The sequence below is a fragment of the Mustela nigripes genome, chromosome 3 (genome assembly GCF_022355385.1).
Source record: "Mustela nigripes isolate SB6536 chromosome 3, MUSNIG.SB6536, whole genome shotgun sequence".
Taxonomy (NCBI): Eukaryota; Metazoa; Chordata; class Mammalia; order Carnivora; family Mustelidae; genus Mustela; species Mustela nigripes.
Genome location: NC_081559.1, coordinates 70,011,903 through 70,033,631, shown reverse-complemented (window position 1 = coordinate 70,033,631; position 21,729 = coordinate 70,011,903). Strand labels below are relative to the sequence as shown.

At 40.7% G+C, this 21,729-nt stretch overlaps 1 protein-coding gene and 1 long non-coding RNA gene across 3 annotated transcripts; one reads left to right on the top strand and one right to left on the bottom strand.

Annotated features, from left to right (window-relative positions):
- Window positions 1-1,308: 1,308 nt before the first annotated feature.
- On the bottom strand, window positions 1,309-10,736 carry LOC132013853 (uncharacterized). 2 transcript variants are annotated; one of them, XR_009403126.1, is made up of 4 exons: window positions 10,266-10,736; window positions 5,933-5,982; window positions 3,232-4,093; window positions 1,309-2,458 (listed from the first exon to the last, which is right to left on the bottom strand). It is a non-coding gene; the product is annotated as an uncharacterized LOC132013853 (long non-coding RNA). The 2 variants fall into 2 exon arrangements; XR_009403125.1 differs by lacking the exon at window positions 1,309-2,458 and having other exon boundaries at window positions 3,025-4,093.
- Window positions 10,737-10,855: 119 nt separating this feature from the next.
- Window positions 10,856-14,312, top strand: ATP5MC3 (ATP synthase membrane subunit c locus 3). The gene is made up of 5 exons (XM_059394208.1): window positions 10,856-10,953; window positions 11,140-11,251; window positions 12,636-12,713; window positions 13,197-13,390; window positions 14,053-14,312. The coding sequence occupies exons 2-5, from the start codon at window positions 11,213-11,215 to the stop codon at window positions 14,165-14,167; spliced, it is 426 nt and encodes a 141-aa protein (XP_059250191.1). The 5' UTR covers window positions 10,856-10,953; window positions 11,140-11,212; the 3' UTR covers window positions 14,168-14,312.
- Window positions 14,313-21,729: the final 7,417 nt, after the last annotated feature.

Here is a 21,729-nt window from a genome sequence, read left to right as displayed (position 1 = left end):
CTTTAATATTTTAAAACCAGTACATTAGGAAAGTTTTAATAATTCACAATCATTGATAAAATTCATACATTATCCCCTATGTGGTACTTGAATTAATTAAGCTGAAGGGAAGCATTATTATTAATATTTTTTAAAGATTTTATTTATTCATTTGTTAGAGAGATCACACCAGCAGGGGAAGCAGCAGGCAGAGGCAGAAGCAGGTTCCTTGCCAAGCAAGGAGCCCGATGTGGTACTGGATCCCAGTACCGTGGGATCATGACCTGAACCAAAGGTGGATGCTGAACCAACAGAGCCACACAGGTGTCCCAACATAATTACTATTTTTAAAAGATTTTATTTTTAAGTTCTCTACACTTAACGGAACTTGAACCTACAGTCCCAAGATCAAGAGTTGTATGTTCTACTGACTGAGCCAGCCAGGTGCCCCAAGGAAGCATTATTAAATGCTGAATTTCAGTTCTCAGTGATGGGCTTGGATGTAGCTTTACACAATGCTTTTTAAAATTATACTTGAACTTTAATCTGTCTGTGGAAAGCTATCCATGTTTTATTTTTTATTTTTAAAAAGAATTTATTTATATATTTTAGAGAGAGAGTGCAAGTGTGAGTGGGGGGAGGAGTAGAGGGAGAGAATCTCAAGCAGACTTTCTGCTGAGCCAGGGCTCAATATCCCAACCCATGAGATCATGACCAGAGCCAAAATCACCAGTTGGGCGCTTAACCAACTGAGGCGCCCAGATGCCCCAAGCTATCCTTGCTTTAAAGCACTGTGTGTGTGTGCATGTATGTATACCTTATTTATATCTTGGATGGCGTTTATTGTATGTGATTGTAAGGCATTATGTCACTTTCAGGTATTTTTTGTTTTTTTAAGATTTTATTTATTTGACAGACAGAGATCACAAGTAGGCAGAGAGGCAGGCAGAGAGGCAGGCAGAGAGGGGGGGGAAGCAGGCTCCCTGCCAAGCAGAGAGCCTGATGCGGGGCTCTATCCCAGAACCCTGGGATCATGACCTGAGCCGAAGGCAGAGGCTTAACCCCACTGAGCCACCCAGGCACCCCAGGAAGGCCTCTCTTAAGAAGATACTTGAGCGGGCGCCTGGGTGGCTCAGTGGTTTAAGCCGCTGCCTTCGGCTCAGGTCATGATCTCAGGGTCCTGGGATCGAGTCCCGCATCGGGCTCTCTGCTCAGCAGGGAGCCTGCTTCCCTCTCTCTCTGCCTGCCTCTCCATCTACTTGTGATTTCTCTCTGTCAAATAAATAAATAAAATCTTTAAAAAAAAAAAAAAAGAAGATACTTGAGCGAAGATTTAAACGAAGTGCAGTTGTAACCCAAATGACTACCCAGCAGAAAGGTGGTCCAAGCTGAAGGAACAAATGTGCAGCTCTGTGAGGTGGAATATGGTTGGCATGTTGGAGGAACAGCAAAGAGACCAGTGCACATGAAGCAGGGTGATGAAGGAGCTATCTTTTTATCCACCTATAGAAAGTCTCTGAATCTACCCAGTGTAGTTATGATACCAGTAGATGCAGTTAAATTCAGTTTCATTTACTTTCCCTTTTTAGTGATTTTTTAAAAAAATTTTTTAAATTGCTTTCATAAATGGTTTGCATCTTTCCAAAAGTGAAGTATATTCAAAGAAGTCTAGCTTCTATTTTTATTCCCTCCAGCCTGTTTCTTTTCCCATGGGTAACAATCTATGAACCCTCTAGTTTTTAAATACAGGAAATACATTTGTAATTCCTTCCATTTCTTTTTTTTTTTTTAAGATTTTATTTATTTATTTGACAGAGATCACAAGTACGCAGAAAGGCAGGCAGAGAGAGAGAGGGGGGAAGCAGGCTCCACTGCTGAACAGAAAGCCCAACACAGGGCTCGATTCCAAGACCCTGAGATCATGACCTGAGCTGAAAGCAGAGGTTTAACCCACTGAGACACTCAGGTGCCCCACCATTTTTTTTTCTTTTTTTTTTTAGATTTTATTTATTTATTTACTTGAGAGAGAGAGAGCTCAAGCAGGGGGAGGGGCAGACAGTGGGAGAAGCAGGTTCCCCACTGAGAAAGGAGCCCGATGTGGGACTCGATCCCAAGACCCTGGAATCATGACCTGAGCTACAGGCAGACTCTTAACCAACTGAACCACCCAGGTGCCCCTCCTTCCATTTCTTAGATACGTTAACATCCACCACCCCCACCCACCTTCGGAGGTAAATGGTAGCATAGTATAAAACTACTGAATGTCTGAGTCTGTGTGTTGTCCTTGCACAGGGACCATGTTAATCTTCTGTTATTATAGTGCCGTTATAGAGATGTGCTGCAGAAGCAACACTAAGAGATGAATATCTTACATGGGTAAGAGTTCAGAAGCTGGACTCTGCTAGGAGAGAGATGGCTTCAGTAGGTGCACCATGGGGAAACATGCAGGGTCAGTAGTCACCATGAAGATACCAGGTACCTACAGAAAGAGAAAGTAGCTCAGGATGGACCAAAGGCCTTGGAAAAAGAAGTGAAAGGAGAACTACAGACATTGCCTCCCTCACAGCTCCAACTTGAGGCTGCTCCAGTTGATGAACCTTTCCTGCAAAATTACGTTGTCTCAGAGAAGGGATCAAAAGAGGGCTCTAATGTTTTGGTTTTTCAATGAATTCGTTAAGCACATGAGGGTATAAACCCAGGATCCTTCATAAGCACACAAATGTGTTTGAACAAACTCAAGTCATAAACCAAAAAATGTTCCTAATTTTCTCTTAGTTTGAATTGTGCAATACTCGAAAGAAAACGGCATTCTAGGGGCGCCTGGGTGGCTCAGTGGGTTAAAGCCTCTGCCTTCAGCTCAGGTCATGATCTCAGGGTCCTGGGATCCAGCCCCGCATCAGGCTCTCTGCTCAGCAGGGAGCCTGCTTTCTCCTCTCTCTCTGCCTGCCTCTCTGCCTACTTGTGATTTCTGTCTGTCAAATAAATAAATAAATAATAAAATCTTTAAAAAAAAAAAAAAAAGAAAGAAAGAAAAAGGCATTCTAGAGGTCATTCTAATTTGCCCAAAGAGCCAAAGAGAATATATCTTAGCCAAAAGAAGAGAACAAAAAAACATTGCAAATTATTTTGTATATACTGAGCCCCTTATATTTTATTGAGTAAAAATGTATTGAGTGACTACTATGTTTAACACTCTGTTAGGTGCTGTAGAAGACCTAAATGTGAATTAGACCTAACCCCTGAGAATCTTACCATCTGTGCCATTTATTAACTTATGACTTCTCAGCTATAAATCCATTCTTTTGCTTTGTTATTTCTAGAGCTAGACTCTGCAAGCATTTCTGCTTTGACAACTGGCAAAATGTTAGGCTTTGCCAGAAGAGGGCAATGGAAAGACCCTGTGAGACCAGAGCTGGAGGAAATGACTTTTCTTTCATCCTGTGTGGAGCCCATGGATTGGTTCCCAAGAGGAGCCTGGTTTTGTGGACCTCAGCAGTCTTCCCGGTTCACTTGTGGCTGGTGCCTCTAGCAAGTTCCTTCAACACAGGGGGACTATACAGTCCTGTGACAGCCATGCCCTCTTCTTTAAATTTCTAAGGTCTTCCTTTCTGTTCACTCATCCTTAGCCAAGGGTAGTAGCTCTTCCGACAGTTGCTACTTCTGCACCTCTTAGAAACCACTTTATTCTTCTTAATAGATACCTTTTATTGGTTAACAATCTTTACATTTTCTTTGTTCAAATTGTTAAAATGGTTCTATCTCCTTGTTGATCCCATGGAACATGAAAAAAAAGATCTAAATTAACATAAATTCTGTGGGAAGAGGGCTATTTCTGCTGTAATCACAGACCAAAGATCAAAAAGGTCAAAGATGTAGACCCTCAGTTTATGTTGTGTTCAGCTGCATATAAAAGAAGTTGACCTCAGTGGCTTCAGCAAATAGAAGTTTTTTTCTTGTATAACATGAAGTCCATAAATATATAATAGCAGCTCTAGCTACTTAAAAAAATAAAAAAAGTTAAGAACTCAATCTCCTTTTCACTTCCAACTTCTCCATCCTTAACGTTCAGTTTCTGTATTCAGTGGTTGCGAGATTGTGGCTTCACCTCCAGACACTGGATCCATATTCCAAGCAGGGGGAGGGGGAACGGTGGGGGGGAAGAAAAAAAGAAATAAGACGGTTGAATCTATATCCTTTGTATGCATTCTTAGAGCCAATACCAAGTAACTTTAACTCACATGTCACTGACCATTCTTAACTATAAGGAAACCTGGGAAGTTCAGTATTTTTGAACTCTGAACAGAGTTCTATAACTGAGAAAAAAAGGGAGAAGTTATGTTGGATAGGTAACCAGCCATATACAAATTAAGTGAAATTAAGTGAAAAATGGGTAACTTATTTACTTTTTTATCTATTATTGAAGTATGGTTGACAATGTTATATTAGTTTCAGAGGTACAACATAGTGATTCAACAAGTCCATACATTCCTCAGGACTCACCATGATAAATGTATGTCACCATATGTTATTAAGATATTATTGACTATATTCCCTATGCTTTGCCTGATGGATAAGGGGCAAAAGATAGACCTGATCTCATATCCATATACTTTATCATTTTCTTCCATTTTCCATATTTATACAAACTAGTCTTTCTATATTAATTATTAACTGTGCATAAAATTGTTTTCTTCCTCAATAACTAGCATATCTTACCAGGAAAAAAGAATGGAATAATATTTGTTATATCAGTATAGTGTTTTCAGGTAACTCTTCAATATAAATTTTAGCCTAGACCATCTGGACCTCTGAAAGGCCATAAAATGATACATGTACTTTTAATTCCTTACTAAATCTTTGGAGTTATTTATTTATTATTCATTTTTTAAAAGATTCTTTATTTATTTATTTGAGAGAGAAAGAAATCACAAGTAGGCAGAAGTAGGCAGACAGAGAGGGAGAAGCAGGCTCCCTACTGAGCAGCGAGCCCAATGTGGGGCTAGATCCCAGGACCCTGGGATCATGACCCAAGCCGAAGGCAGAGGTTTAACCCACTGAGCCACCCAGGTGCCCCTATTATTCATTTATTTTATTCCACTATACTAGATGGCATGAATAATAGCTAAATAGTTTGTAAAGGAGTCAAAAATGAAGATTAAGGCCAAAAATTTCTGCACTAGAAAGTTATTAGTATCCTAGAAAGACAGTGTTAGGTTTTATATAAAGGATACCAAGAAATGCTTTCTTCCTTTTTTTAATTAAAAGAAGTTATTTATTTATTTGAGAAGGAGAGAGAGCGATAGAGCATGAGTGCAGAGGGTTGAGGGGGGTATAGAGGGAGAGGGTGAGGGAGAAGCAGGCTCCTCCATGTGGGGCTCAATCCCAGGAGCCTGGGATTATGACCTGAGGCAAAGGCAGATGCTCAACCAACTGAACCACCCAGGCGCCCCGCAAGAAACATTTTCTAAATGAATCAGCCCATCTCTCTCATCTGAGCTCAAGTCTGTCTCAATGAGGCACTTTTTAAACAAGCCAGTCTCAGGGCACCTGCGTGGCTCAGTGGGTTAAGCCTCTGCCTTCAGTTCAAGTCATGATCTCAGGGTCCTGGAATTGAGCCCCACATATGGGCTCTCTGCTCAGCGGGAAGCCTGCTTCCCACCTCTCTCTCTGCCTGTTGCTCTACTTACCTGTGATATCTCTATCTGTGTATCAAATAAATAAATAAAAATCTTTTAAATAAATAAAAATAAACAAGCCAGTCTCTTTTCTGAAGGTGTTTCCGTTACCACACACCATAAAATATAGTTCTAAAATTGTTACTAATTTGTGTTTTTCTCCAATTTTTTATATATCAGTTCAATTTTTCATATACCCCAATTATAATGTAAACTCTTACATTTTCCTGTATACTCACTATGTCAAAGAGGGGACACAGTATTTATTTGGAGCTCACCTTGATAGAATGATCCTATATCATTAGCATAGATTTAGACGTTCATTTTCCTAAAAAAAGATAAATTGGTAACAAATTAAGGCCCATAATATGAAACAAAAATTTTCATAAGAAAAGCAAAACAGTTTTATAACAAAGTCCAGAATATTTTTAACTTACATTTCTGGTTTTCATTTCCACAAATAATATATATATATTTTTTAAACACACTAATGTGAGAAGGCTGGTGAAAACTTTACAGACTATCGAAATGAAAACTTTCTGGATACCTGAGTGGCTCAGTCATTGAATGTCTGCCTTCAGCTCAGGTCATGATCCCAGGGTACTGGGATTGAACCCCATGTCAGACTCCCTGCTCAGTGAGAAGCCTGCTTCTTCCTTTTCCACTCCCCCTGCTTGTATTCCCTTTCTCACTGTCTGTCCTTCTCTGTCAAATAAACAAATATAATCTTTTTTTAAAAAATGAAAACTTCCAAAAGCAGATAATTTAAGCATCTTTCCATGTGTCCAGGTGAGGACTACCTTACATAGTTTTGTTTTTACCTTACATAGTTTTAACAATAACAACCCTACTTCACCCCAGAATTTCAAGGAAAGGGGAGTCAGTGTACCAGACATGCGCTTCTATCTGATTTGCTCTGAGTTATGCCTGGAATTCTGAACTCAAATTACCCACATTAAGATGCTGCTGCCTCCTGATTACTTAAAAAAAAAAAAAATCTTTTTTTTTTTTTCTTTCTTTAAAAAGGGACACCTGGCTGGCATAGTGGGTATAGTATGCAGTTCTTAATCTCAGGGTCCTGGGTTCAAGCCCCAGTTGGGTGTAGAGATTACTTAAAAGAAAAGAAAAGAAAAAGATGCTGCTGCCCCCACATGGATTTCAAAGGAGTGCATATTTTGAAAACAGTATCTTCTGTTTCAGTTATCTCTTGCAATGTAACAAACCACCCTAAAACTTCATAGCTTCTAAGCATAACCTTTTCACTGCTCTTGATCTGTGGATCAGGAATTTAGGCAAGGCTCGTTTCTCTTCCATGTGGTTTTGGCTGGGAAGAACCCGGGGCGCTTGGGTTATGCCTCAATGGGTTAAGCCACTGCCTTCGGCTCAGGTCATGATCCCAGGGTCCTGGGATCAAGCCCCACATCAGGCTCTCTGCTCAGCAAGGAGCCTGCTTCCTCCTCTCTCTCTGCCTGCCTCTCTGCCTACTTGTGGTCTCTGTCTGTCAAATAAATAAATAAAATCTTAAAAAAAAAAAAAAAAGGCTAGAGAACCCAACATAGCCTCTGTCACATGTCTGGGGCACCTCAGCTCTCTTTTATGAGGCTTTTTTTCTGTCAAGAAAATTTCTTATCACTCAGTAGTCTAACCCATGTTTTCTTGATGGATGGTTGGCTTCCAAGGAGAAAATGAAAGCTCTAAGACCTCTTTCTAATCCAGGAGTCACACAGTGTCACTCTCTGGGTCAAAGCAAGTCATAAGATTAGCCCAGATTTAAGGAGAAGGAAAACAGACTCCGTTGTTTGATGAGTGGCAAAGTCACATTGCAAAGGGGCACAAAGTAAAGGAGGGATTATCGCACTTACATTGGGAAAGGATTTTCTATACTTCTCTTTACCACCCCATTCCTTTCTTTCCCATGCTGTCTTCACTCAGGCATTCACATAATACCAAACTGTGATTCATTACTTAATACGATCATCTCTAGGGTGCCTGGGTGGCTGAGTTGGTTGAGCACCCAACTCTTGATTTTTGGCTCAGGTTCTGATCTCAGCTCAATTTGTGATCTCAGGGTGGTGAGATCCAGCCCCCCAATAGGCTCCCAGCTCGGTGCAGAGTCTGCTTGCCCCTCTCCTTCTGCCCTTCCCCTCACTCCCCCTCCTGCTGGCATGTGTGCACATCCACTCTCTCTTTCTTTCTTGCTCTCAAATAAATTAATAAATAAAATCTTGGAAAAACAAAAAACAAAAGACGACCGTCTCCACTATTTAAGAAAAAAATACAGAGAGACTTGAATACTTCAAAAGAAGTCCCCCATGCATCTTTACAGTCTCACTTTACTCCTCTCAGAAGGCACCATTTTTCTTCAAACTTTCTCAGTGCAAATATTCATCCTCTGTCAACATGGGCTGGTATCATGCAAGACCCACTTTCTTAGACGCACACACAAACACAGGTAGCACTATCTATTCTTTGAACACCTAATATTCTTCATAAATATTTAAACTCTAACTGGTTGAACCCACCAAGGACATATTGTCTCCTCTTCTAGGCCAGTTCATCTGCTTATTGACATATTGACAGTCAGAGCCTAGACTTAGACTGAACCTCTCCCTGTCATAGGCACCTAGCCCATGTGCACCCTGGAAGTGATCCCGTTAGGGATCCCAGCTTCTCTCCTGCCTCCTCTAACTCTCCAACAGTTACTGCTACTGATTTATGGCTGAAGAGACAGAACTTCCCTTAAACCATCTCTGTACACAGGCGCCTGGGTGGCTCAGTGGGTTAAGCCGCTGCCTTCAGCTCAGGTCATGATCTCAGGGTCCTGGGATCGAGTCCTGCTTTGGGCTCTCTGCTCAGCAGGGAGCCTGCTTCTCTCTCTCTCTCTCTCTGCCTGCCTCTCCATCTACTTGTGATTTCTCTCTGTCAAATAAATAAATAAAATCTTTAAAAAAAAAATCTCTATACACAATTCCATTTACGATAGCTATTCCTTTATAAAGATCTATTATTAAAGTAAAGGATATGTGATGATTAATTTTGGGTCAACTTGATGGCCATGGGGTGCCTAAATTAAATATTATCTCTGGGTGTGTCTGCGAAGGTTTTCTGGATGAGATTAGCCTTTGAATCAGCAGGCTGGTTAAAGTAGACTGTCCCCCCGCAATGTGGGTGGGCATCGTCCAAACCAGTGAGAGTCTGAATAGAACAAAAAGCAAAGGAAGAATGAATTTGCCCTTTTCTCCCCATCTAACTATTGAGCTGGGACATCCCATCTCATTCAGACTGCAAATTACACTATTGGTCTCCCTGGTTCTCAGCCCTTCAGAATCAAATTGAATTAATCCACTGGCTTTCCTGGGTCTCCAGCTTGGAGACAGCAGATCATAGGACTTCTGAGCTTCCATAACCACATGCACTAATTCTTCATAATAAATAAATAGATAACTCAATAATTAATTTCCTACTGGTTCTGGTTCTCTGGAGAACTCTGATGAATGAAGAGCACTGTTTCTACTTTACACATCACAGGATACTACATACTTCAGGTAAGAACTGAGTACTTGAGAAAATAAATAAGCTCTCTTTGAACTGCACGTGTGAATTCAAATGAATTGTCTCTATTTTGTGGGCTAAAGATTGAGCCTAAACTGACTAGCTTCACGTGATTTTGAACTATTTGCATTTGAAGTTGGATCAATGACAAATTCATTTTTGTTTTTTTAAGATTTATTTGCAAGAGAGAGAATGAGAGAGAGAGAGCGAGTGCGTTCACGCAAGAGTTGGGGAGGGTCAGAGAGAGAAGCAGACTTCCTACTGAACAGGGAGCCTGATGCAAAACTCAATCCTAGGACTCCAGGATCAACCTGAACTGAAAGCCATTGCTTAACCAACTGAGCCACCCAGGTGCCCCGGATCCCTGACAGATTCTTATTCATTCTTCATGTTTCAATTCTGAGGCCTTCTCCCTAGGGTTGCCCCTAGATGATACCACACACCTTGTGCTAACTAGAAAAAGGGTGATCTTCTAGGTGGACGTTATCCCTTGCCAAGACTCTAGGCTAAGTGGGTGAGATTTCAGCACCACCCCCCATCCCATCAACTGGGCATACTCCACGTTTAATCTTTTATGTTGACTTGTGTCACTTTCACTACCATGAACTACTAAGTAAAATTTACAGAGTTTGAGGATCTACCAAAAGTTAAGTAAGACTTAACTTTTTCTGAGATATTTCTATATCCATCAAAGAAAATGATTTGTCCAAAGTTACCAAAAGCAGGTGTTAAAAGTTGACCCGGGGGGCGCCTGGGCGGCTCAGTGGGTTAAGCCGCTGCTCGGCTCAGGTCATGGTCTCAGGGTCCTGGGATGGAGTCCTGCATCCAGCTCTCTGCTCAGCGGGGAGCCTGCTTCCCTCTCTCTCTCTCTCTGCCTGCCTCTCTGTCTGCTGTGATCTCTCTCTGTCAAATAAATAAATAAAATCTTTAAAAAATAATAAAATAAAATAGAATAAATAAAAGTTGGGTCGGTTTTTAAAATACTCAGACTTTCTTTAGTCCCATGAATTACATTACATCCTTTAATCTTTACAAGTGTAGAGCTGGAAGAAAAATTACCTTCCTCACTTCATTACCAAGACGCAACTTTGTGCCCAAAGTCACAAAACTCTTTGATCTCTTCAGGTGCTCTTTCCCTTGTCCCTGTACTTCAGATCAGGTCCTCTGCCAGTCGAAGGATTAGCCATACTTCTGGAATACTTTTCCAGAGTGAATACTTTTCCAGATTCCATTAAAGAAATGTGTTCCCTTTGCTGGGGACCCTCATTTCTTCTGTCAAGCAGTGCATGAACTCCTCCCCCACGCGCACACACAGTTCTATTTCACGGAGAAGGAGAATGAACAGGAAGGGGAGTCCCTCTAGGAAGGAGACAGTAACAACGGAGTAAAAGGCCAAATCTCACAAGATATCGCCTGGAAGAAAAAGTCGCACTATCTTCTGACCAGCTCAGATCAAGAGAGAAGCAATCTGTTCCGCGCTCTCTGCCAGAGATAATTTCTTCTTCTTGCATCGCCCTTACCAGCCGCTGCCCGCCCGCCCACCTCGGTGTGGCTGTCGTTGTCCTTCCCAACTAGTTGCCAATAAAGTTGTTACAAAGTGACCTTGAGCGTCTTCCCTACGGCCCCATTTTCCCCGCCTTCTCCATCCGGGTGCCGCCGCGCGAATAAGAGGCGGAACGCGCCTGCGCGCCCAGCGCCACTCCTTCGACCTCTGCCGCCGTCGTTGCCGCCGCCACCTCCCGGGAAGGTAAGCGGACGGCGCGAGAGCCGGGCCTGGCCCGGGCAGAGCGGCGTCCCGCCAGGACCCATTCATTCTTCTGGCGCCTAGTTGGACGAGGGCCCAGGCCGACGGCGTGCACGGGAGCCCGAGGGACCTGGGTGGGAAGGATAGGCCCGGGAGGGCACTTGACCTTAAGCCTCTTTACCTCCGCAGAAGGGAAGCGGGAGAGGAGCCCACGTCGGCCGTCACCCAGGTCTTCCAGCCGCGCCGCCCCGAAGAGTGTAAGATGTTCACCTGCGCCAAGCTCGCCTGCACCCCTGCTCTGGTGCGTAGCCCAGGCTAGGCCGGGACGCTGAGGGCGGACCTCTGGGCCTGGAGTGTCCACGTTGTTGAATGGGGCACCTCTGGGCGGGGCACACCAACCTGTGGGGACCGCTCATCCCCCACCCTCTGTGTCCTCTTCCATTTCTACTAATCCTGGGGCACCTCACTCGGCCCCTCCTGTCCACGAGTGCCGTGGAGAGCAGCCGAGGCCTAGTTGTCAGGCCCCACTCGCTGTAGGTCAAACCTTCCTTGCTGCTAGTGCCGGAGCGGCCCCCTTCCCCACCTCCTCGCGTGCTGTGGGGTTGGGGTCGGCGCGAAGGTTGGGGTGCTCTTAAGGATGTGGGGGGCCTCTGAGGCCTAGTTCGCCGCCGCAGCGTTCTCCCGTGCCTATCTGTAGGTCAAACTCGCTGCTGCAAAAGGAGGGACTTTGCCTCACCCTGTGTGGGCGGAGGAAGGTGGTGGAGTCGTGGAAAGTCTTTCATCCAGCCTCTGGCTGTTATTTCCATAACCATTTCGGAAGCTTTAGGTGAAGTCAGGATGTGGGGGATTTGTCTTAAAGAATCAGGTCTTGGTTCTGAAGGGATTTTCTGTGACCTTAGTGTAGTGGACACTCCAAGGGCAGAGACGCTGGACTGCAATATGTCCGTAGGGTCGAATATTTCACCGGTTATCCTGACACTGATACAGAATTGTTTAAACTGCTGTTTTTATTTTATAATTAATGGACATACAGGAATATTTTAGAAGTTGTGGGCCTCATATTTAACTTATGGGCTAATTTAAATGACAAGCGTTATATAGTAACCCTTCATTAACTTGTTGGTACACTTCAACTTAGCAAAGAATGTGGGATGTTTATTGCTGTTTTTTTTTTTTAATATTTTATTTATTTTACAAGTAGGCGGGGAGAGAGAGAGAGAGAGAGAGAGAAGGAAGCAGGCTACCTGCTGAGCAGAGAGCCCGATGTGGGACTCGATCCCAGGACCCTGAGATCATGACCTGAGCTGAAAGCAGAGGCTTTAACCCACTGAGCCACCCAGGCGCCCTGGTTTTTTTTTTTTTTTTTTTTTTAATCTAAATCGTGGCACTACAGTAATTGAAATTTTAAAAACAAGTGCTTTTTTTTTCAAGCATGTAGAAGTTTTATTCAGATTATTACAAATAGATTATGTAGCACACTTCATACTTCAGTTAGCAACTTTAAAATAAAATTCCTTCATGGATTAAAAATAACCAAACAGCAAGATAAGAGACAACACAGAACAGTCATATGCTTTCTGATAAATTTTTGCTGATGGCTTTTTTAAAACTTAAGGTACAAGAAGGGTCATTGAAGTCTTAACCTACTCTTAACTTAATATTTGGAATTTTTTTTTCCTTAATAGATCCGAGCTGGATCCAGAGTTGCATACAGACCAATTTCTGCATCAGTGTTATCTCGACCAGAGGCTAGGACTGGAGAGGTAATAGCAGTAATAATAGAAATTAAGTAACCCCACCAAGTAAGTCTTATGGTTTTAATTAAAGGGGGGTTAAAAAAACCTCATTAGTGAATGGTTTGAGGGCAGTCTTTTTCCACCCTTGTATCCAAAAAATAGTGCTGAGGATAAGCCAATGAAAGAAACTTGGCTGAGTTGGCTAAGAAATAGTATGTATGTGTGTGCCTTGAGTTACCTGTATTTAAGATTATACTAGCCAGTTACTGAAAAGCCTACCCTATTAAAAAGGGTACACTGTTTCATAATTTTCAACAACCTTACGAAGTATACTGTTATCCCTATTCCACAACATTGGAATTACTCTAAGCTCTTGATTTTCCACTGTGCCACACACAATCTCCTATTCAAAAAATCACGAAGAAGTAGTTATCATTTGACAGTGTAGTAATGAAAATAGCTAACTGTGATTACTGATTTAACCCTTGCTTTTTATTTCCTTTTCTTTAGGGCTCTACGGTATTTAATGGAGCCCAGAATGGTGTGTCTCAACTAATCCAGAGGGAGTTTCAGACCAGTGCAATAAGCAGAGACATTGATACTGCTGCCAAATTTATTGGTGCAGGTGCTGCAACAGTGGGAGTGGCTGGTTCTGGTGCTGGTATTGGAACAGTCTTTGGCAGCCTTATCATTGGTTATGCCAGGTAATTTCTATCACCAAATGAGCTACTTTAAGAGCATGCTTTACATAGTTGGAAACTTGGAAAAATAGTGAAATAGTAATAGGTACTTTGTATTAAGTGCCAACTCTGTTTTTGCCTTATATTTTGAGGGCTTTGCATGCATGATCTTACTTAACCCTCATAGTACTGCTTGGAGATACTCCAGCTTACTTACGAAGGATGAGCATTGCAGAAATACACTGATTGCCCAAGTAGCTAGTGTCAGAAATTTTCATACTGACTTCAGAGTCTGCACTCTTGATTGTTAAGCTATATTGGAACTACAGTTAATAGCACAGTCTCTTTTATATAATAAAAGTATCAATTTCCATTTTATTTAAGATCTTGTTTCTAAACTATCAGATCTTAAGACATAGAATATACTTTCATGGGAATAGCAAGTATGTCTGAACCCCTCATAATGGATGAAGACAAACCACTTATAGTAACATAGAGATCACTTCCTACTTTTTCTGTAAATGATTGGGATTGAGAAGAAAGAATATTGAACAAAGGCAGGGGCAAAAGAGATCTAGGGAAATACTTTTCTAGGACTTGCCAGTTTGATTCTTTGAGTTTACCAGACATACTGGAATTCAGAAAATATTTCAAAGTAACAATTATATGTGTTTTGTCTCTTTTAGAAACCCTTCGCTGAAGCAGCAGCTGTTCTCATATGCTATCCTGGGATTTGCCTTGTCTGAAGCTATGGGTCTCTTTTGTTTGATGGTTGCTTTCTTGATTTTGTTTGCCATGTAACAGAAATTACTGCTTGAAATGTTGGCATTCATATTAATTACGGATATAATTCTGTGTATCTTACTGTGACTCCGAAAACTGTAGTACTGGTGTCATGGAAATGTACATTATTTCCAAGGTCATTTCATTAAAGATGAAAACTTTAGTTTTTGCCGTGATTTGTACTGAACCTAAATTTCAATAATCACAAAGAAGAATATGCATTCAAGTAGATGCTATGCAAGTCAGGGGAAACTAAGCAGTTGCACCTTGATGAAAACGAGTCATTTTTATGAGAATTCTTTTATATGGTATTCTGCACATTGTAATTTGTAGGGCTTTCGGTTACTTGTATAGAGAAATATGTGAGTGTTTTCAGCTTTTATGAGATACAATTAATTAAGCTAAGATAGTAACAGGAATTATAATGCCTGGGAGCAGAATTACCTTCCAAGACTAACTTGGCTGGTCTTACACAGCTGGATCTAAAAATCAATCATGTTGGCTTTTTAGGAATTGAAGCCTTGTTAGACTAGTGTTGGGGGTGGTTTTTGCTTTTCAGTCAGTCTCATGTTAAGCAAATAAGTGTCCATAACAAAGTAGAATTTCTAAGAAGAAAATCTCATTAGGAGCTGGTTTCTTGCTTCAATGAGGCTCTCTCTAGGAACCAAGTATCAAGTGGAAAAATTTTAAAGGTGGGGCACTTGGGTGGCTCGGTTGGTTGAGTGTCTGCATTCTGCTCAGGTTATGATCCCAGAGTCCTGGGATTGAACTCTGCATTGGGCTCCCCACTCACCTGAGAGCCTGCTTCTCCCTCTCCCTCTGCCATTCCCCTCCTTTATGCTCTATGGCTCTCTGTCAAAATAAATAAAAATACTTTCAAAAAATTTAAAAAGGTAATGAAAACCAAATATCAAAAAGTAAGCTTAATTGGCTTTTTTTTTTTTTTTTAAGATTTTATTTGTGGGGCGCCTGGGTGGCTCAGTGGGTTAAGCAGCTGCCTTCAGCTCAGGTCATGATCTCAGGGTCCTGGCATCGAGTCCCGCATCAGGCTCTCTGCTCAGCAGGGAGCCTGCTTCCCTCTCTCTCTCTCTCTCTCTGCCTGCCTCTCCATCTACTTGTGATTTCTCTCTGTCAAATAATAAATAAAATCTTTAAAAAAAAATATTTTATTTGTTTGACAGCACAAGTAAGCAGAGTGGCAGGCAGAGGGAGAGCAAGAAGTAGGCTCTGCTGAGCAGGGACCCCCATGCGGGGCTTGATCCCAGGACTTTGGAATCAAGGAAGGTCTGAATCTGGAATCTGGATCCCATGCCACTTAATGATTATCTGATTTGGGGAATTAACCCATCTTAAGCCCATTTTTCTGTCCATCTTTTCTTCCCAATTATGCAGGGTCATCATGAGGACTAAATTACATAAAGCACATAAAATTCCCAGGAAAGGAAGTGGCACTTGTGTGATGCACATACCCTGTCCTTCCCCAACTGTTTCCCAAGATCCAAACATCAAAGCCTATGGATGTAAATTTTACATCTTCTAACATACTTATGTAGTATTAAACTGCTGTTGAACCAACTAGCATCCCAAGATACTAGTGATGAGCAATGCTTTGGCAATTTTTGGCTTTAACAGTATAGCCAATTCAGGGGTCCCTGGGTGGCTCAATTGGTTAAGCAGCTGGGTCTTTAGGCTAGGACATTCAAAAACAACTGTATATACAGGGAAAATCAGAAAGTAACCACTCATGCCCAAGAAAACGCACAGGCTTAGAAAAAAACAGACAAAACATTGTTTACACATTAAGCTAATCCTTGGCACAGAGACCATATACAACAATCAAAAGTAATAATAAAATAGCAACAATAAATCCTAGGGAAGGAGAATAATCTGATTGCCAGAGATACCACATTATTCAGATGTCCAGTTTGCAACAACAAGAACAAAAAAAGGTATTCAAAAAACAGGAAAGTATGGCCCATTCAAAGGGAAAAAAAAAAATCTTGGAGCAAAAGACCTGATGGCAGATCTAGACAAAGACTAAACCATATTAAAGATGATCAAAGTACTAAGGAGGTGGAGAAAGTTTAAAAAATGATGTATGCATGAACTTATTCCAAAATTACTACCAAGCTGCAGTAATCAAAACAGTGTTAATGGTATAAAGACAGAATAGACTAATGGAATAGAAAGCCCAGAAATCCTTGCATTTATAGTCCAATAATTTTTGACAGGAGTGTCAAGACCATCCAATGGGGTAATGATAGCCATTTCAACAAATGGTGCCTGGAAAACTGGATAGTCACATGCAAAAGAATGAAGTTGGAACCTTACCTAACAACATATACAGAAATTAACTCAAAGTAGATCAAAGACTTAAATAAGACCAAAAATTACAAAGGTCTTAGAAGAAAACTGCAAAAACTTCAGGACACCAGGTTTGGCAATGATTTCTTAGATAAGACACCAAAGATACAGGCAACAAAAGAAAAAAATTAGATAAACTGAGTATCATGAAAGTTTAAACATTTTGTGCAATAAAAGACATGCTCGGGATGCCTGGGTGGCTCAGTGGGTTAAAGCCTCTGCCTTCAGCTCGGGTCATGATCCCGGGGTCCTGGGATCGAGCCCCGCATCGGGCTCTCTGCTCAGCGGGGAGACTGCTTCCTCCTCTCTCTCTCTCTGCCTGCCTCTCTGCCTACTTGTGATCTCTCTCTCTCTGTGAAATAAATAAAATCTTTAAAAAAAAAAAAAAGACATGCTCAAAAAGACAAGACACAAAATGGGAGAAAATATTTGCAAATCCTCTATCAAATAAGGGATTAATATCCACAATATGGAGAGATGTCCTAAAATTCAACAACAAAAACACAACACATTTAAAAATGGTCAAAGGACTTAATAGACGGGCGCCTGGGTGGCTCAGTGGGTTAAGCCTCTACCTTTCACAGCTCAGGTCATCTCAGGGTCCTGGGACTCCGCTCAGCGGGGAGCCTGCTTCCCTTCCTCTCTCTCTGCCTGCCTCTCTGCCCACGTGTGATCTCTGTCTGTCAAATAAATAAATAAAAATCTTATTTAAAAAAAAAAGGACTTAATAGACCTTTCTCTGAAGGTACTCAAATGGCTGACTGAGATGAAAAGATGCTCACCATTACTAATCATTAGGGAAATGCAAATCAAAGCTACAATGAGATACCACCACTTCACACCATGGTATGACAACTATAAAAACAACAAAACAAAAATGTTGGCAAGGATATGGGGGAATTGGAACACTTCTGCGCTGCTGGTAGGAATGTAAAATGGTATAGCCACTATGGAAAATAGAATAGTGGTTCCTCAAAAAGTTAAAAATAGAAGTGCCATATGATCCAACAATTCTACTTATGGGTGTATTCCCCCAAAGAACTGAAAGCAAGGTTTTGAAGAAATACTTGCATTATTCACTATTATAACTAAACTATGGAAGCAACTTAAGTGTCCATCGATGGATAAATGGTATAAGCAAAATGTGGTATATACATGCAATGGAATGTTGTTTAGCCTTAAAAAGGAAAGAAGTTCTGATAGATGCTACAATTGGATGAACCCTGAGGACATTAATGCTAAGTGAAACAAACCTGTCACGAAAAGACAAACTGCTGTTTAATTCACTTAGGTAGTTAGAGTAATCAAAATCATAGAGTCAAAAAAGAATTGTTATTGCTAGGGGCTGGGGTGGGAACAATGCAGGCGTCTAGTTTAACAGGCATGGAGTTTCAGTTTTACAAAATAGACATGGATGGTAATGATGGTTGCAAAACATTATGAATACATTAAGTTTTTATTTTTAAGTAATCTCTATACCCAACGTGAAGCTCAAACTCACAACCCTGTGATCAAGGTTTGCATGCTCTTCCAACTGAGCCAACCAGGCACTCCTCATTATAGATGTATTTAATATCACTGAAATGTATACTTAAAATGCTTAAGATGGTAGATGTTGTTATGTGTATTTTATGAAAATAGAACAATCAAGGGCCCAGGGAGCACAGTATGGTTCAGATCCATTTCAGTAAGAGCCAGTAAATAGACGAGAACTGTAAAGAACTTGAGAGTTCAAGCTCTAAGAGGTAAGGTACTTCCAAGGAATGATAAAAATTTGCTGAGCAGCTGAAGTTAGGTAGAAATGAATGTTACTAAAGTTAAGTTTGAAGGATTATAGATAAATGGGAAATATCCTTTGAGAACCAAAAAATAAATACTCATTATTTGATAATTTTAGCCAAGTGGTTTGGTTTGGGTGTTAAATGTTTGAAAGGAGAAAACATCAGGACTATCCTCTGCAAAGCCTTCTAAGTACATGATTTCTATACCTGAAGTTATGAGTTTTTGAAGTCTCTACATGCTAAGCATATACTAATTTGGTAATTTCACAGTATTACTCTATTGAAAATATTATGGACTTTAGATCTAAATACATAGTCCATTAATTACTTGCCAAATTCTTTACATTATTAGGACCAAAAAAATTCTTTTTCAGATCTAATACTATCATCCTCTGCCTCAACAAACATGGCAGTTGGACTTTGTCTCTGCCAAAAACATTATGCCTTGCTTTGATGTACAGATAGTTAATAAGTAGTAGTCAAAACTTATGATAGTATAGGATTTGTAAGTGGTATCACAATTTTTATAGATCTTTTGAAGGTGGGTAGCATGAGTTTATATATACTCTGCTTTTCCCTCCACCCACCCAAATCCTACCCTCTTCTACTACACAAGCTCACCTGTGCATTCTTTCTGGTGATGTGTATATTAAAATATACTACACCATTGCTACTCAAAGTGAGGTCCAGGGATCAGCAGTGTTGGCATCACTCCGGACGTTCTCAGAGATAGAGGTTCTAGAGCTTCACACCACACCGTCTGAATCAGAATCTGAATCTTAACAAGGATTCCAAGTGATTTGTATACACATTAAGCTTTCAGAACACTGTACTAGAATACAACAATTCTCCACATACCTTGACTAGACTCCTTATCTTTCAAAAAGCTATCAACTCATTAATTTGGCAGGTTTCCCCCCCCCTTTTGGAATGTACTGCTAATCCAGTGATATCAAATACTGTGGTCTGAAAATTCTGAGGGCCCTTAGAAACTTTCAGGGGGTTCACAAGTTCTTCCTTTTTCCACTGACATAGCCATGTGAGGCTAGATTGTCATCAGAACTTCAACCAAAACAATATGATGCAGCAGATCGAATACGGAGATAGAAAAATGCAGCTACTATTAAGTGTAATGTAGTTATTTACAAAAGTGAATACAATGCCTTTCTATTTTTGTGTTGGAATATATAGTTATTTTTTAAAATGTTATTTATGTTAACATGTTGTTATGGAGTGCGGATTCCCAAAATCAAAAATTAGAACCACTGGTATAATCTGTCAGTGAGAGATTAGGCTCCAGTATGACATTTCACTTACAACTTTATAGAAACAGTTTTGTAAATTGAGGGTAACCTTCTATCTCTAGGTCACATCTTTTTAGCTATCTGTTTATAATCTCTAAACATTGGCCCACATTCCTTGTAAGAATCTGCGTTTCCTTCTCCTGAATGATGCAAGTAATCTATCTCCTATTAAATGTTTAGTAACTTAGAGTTTCTTTTCCAAGGGAGCTTAAATATTGAAGAGAAGAATGACTTAAGATCAATGGAGACTCATAAATCCAAGGGCTTTTGATTGTTCTACCTATTAGCATGACTAGCATCCTACAACTGATCTTGGCAGAGACTCCTAGGAGGACCCATGGTTGCTGGCAGTGGCTATTTTTCAACAAAAAGCATTTAGTTAGCATTTCTCAGCCATAGAGATTCAGGATCTGCTCATCTTACAGGAGAGTCCCAGGGTTTGCTTTCTCAAATGGTTATATAGTTCGGTTGAGTCTCTCAAATGCTGGACAGCTTGGTATTATTCCTGGGGGAATAATCTATCTAATTCTATCTAAAGCACAGCTCAAAATATTTATCTACCTCTCTAGAGATATTCAAAACATCTTTAGCTCTCAAGACCCCTAAAATTGTAGCAAGGGAGTAAGCTTAGAATACTGTGTGTTATCACATTCCCGCTTTTTCTCCACAGTACTTACTACTGTTTAAAATATATTGTTTATAAATGTGTTGTGACTCACCTCCTCTCCCATGAAAGTCTCCTTAAGGGATTGTGTCTTTTTGATAGTTGTAGCTGCAGGGCCAGGAACAGTGCCTGGCATGTTCATATCAAATACTGATACTCTATTAATAGTAAACTATAGAAACAGAGTATTAGGTTGACATTTAACCCAAGAGGCTATCTCCAAGGTGAGAATGTAACTGGAAAGAGCAAGGTATTATTCTGTGGCCTGGGAAGGTCCATATGACCAGGACTTTCTTGGTTTCTGGCTTAAGGAATTCATAGCTTTGCTATTATGTGGGCCTCAGGTTGACAGTTATGGGGAGTCATAAAGGGTAAACACTGGAATGCCAGACAAAATTCTTTACCCTAGAAGTGGTTCTACCTACCTGCATTGGTAACTTAATAGTGTGTGGAAAGCTAAGAGTAATGATGATAAGCCCTCTTTTAAGCGAGTGGGATGAGAAAGTGGAAGGAGGAGGCACTGATACGAAAGATGGAAAGAAAGTAGAGTCTTAAATTCCATTCTTTCTCTGGACTGGTCTCACTGAGGCTGGCATAAACTAAAGTATGATTTGAAGATAAATGCAGCCCTCTAATTTTCCCCCCACAATGCCACACACAATTAATTACAGACTCTTCTGAGACCCAAAGACTGGGGGTGGGAAGTGGACAAGGACCCTCCTTGTACTTGAAATGTTCTGAATGAAAATTCCCATAGCGAGAAACAGATTTTAGAAGGTTAACTATAACGTAGGCCATTTCAGGGATGTTCAAGAAAACCCTGGCTTGCCAGAGGGAAAGAAAAAAGATCTGCCATGAGGTAGAAGCTACAAAAAAATCAACTAAAATGTCTGGGGTCATGCTGTCCTCATCTCATCATTCTGCACTGGGCTGCATCTTTAGGACACCTGTGAAAATGCAGAGGCTTTCTGTGAGTCCAAGGCAGACATAAAGGATATCCTGGATATCCTGTGTTTTGTTTAGCTACAAACAGAAACTTACAAATTAAATCTTCCTTTTCACTCTAATTGTCATATATACATATCTGTGTATTTATATTTTAGTATATTTAAATACTACATACTTGAGCAGGGTTTTAGTTGAATTCTTAAGAACCATAGCAGATTAATGGATTAACAACCACATAATAACTCTTTTGAACAAGGTAGAAATACCACACTCTGTGGCATTTGGAAGTCTTCAAGAGCAATTAGAGGCCTCCATTGCTTCTTGCAGTATGTAATAATGGGCATTTCTGTGATAGAAATAGTTTTCTTCAAATAGCCTCTTGTATCTAAGGGATACCAATTTTATTCAGAAGTCATGCCGGGTTCTTAGAGGAGGTTCACCAGACCTCACTAATTTTCTTAGGAGTAAGTGGGGGTAGATGAATGTTTGGGGTGATAAGATAGGCAAAAAGGGGGTCCA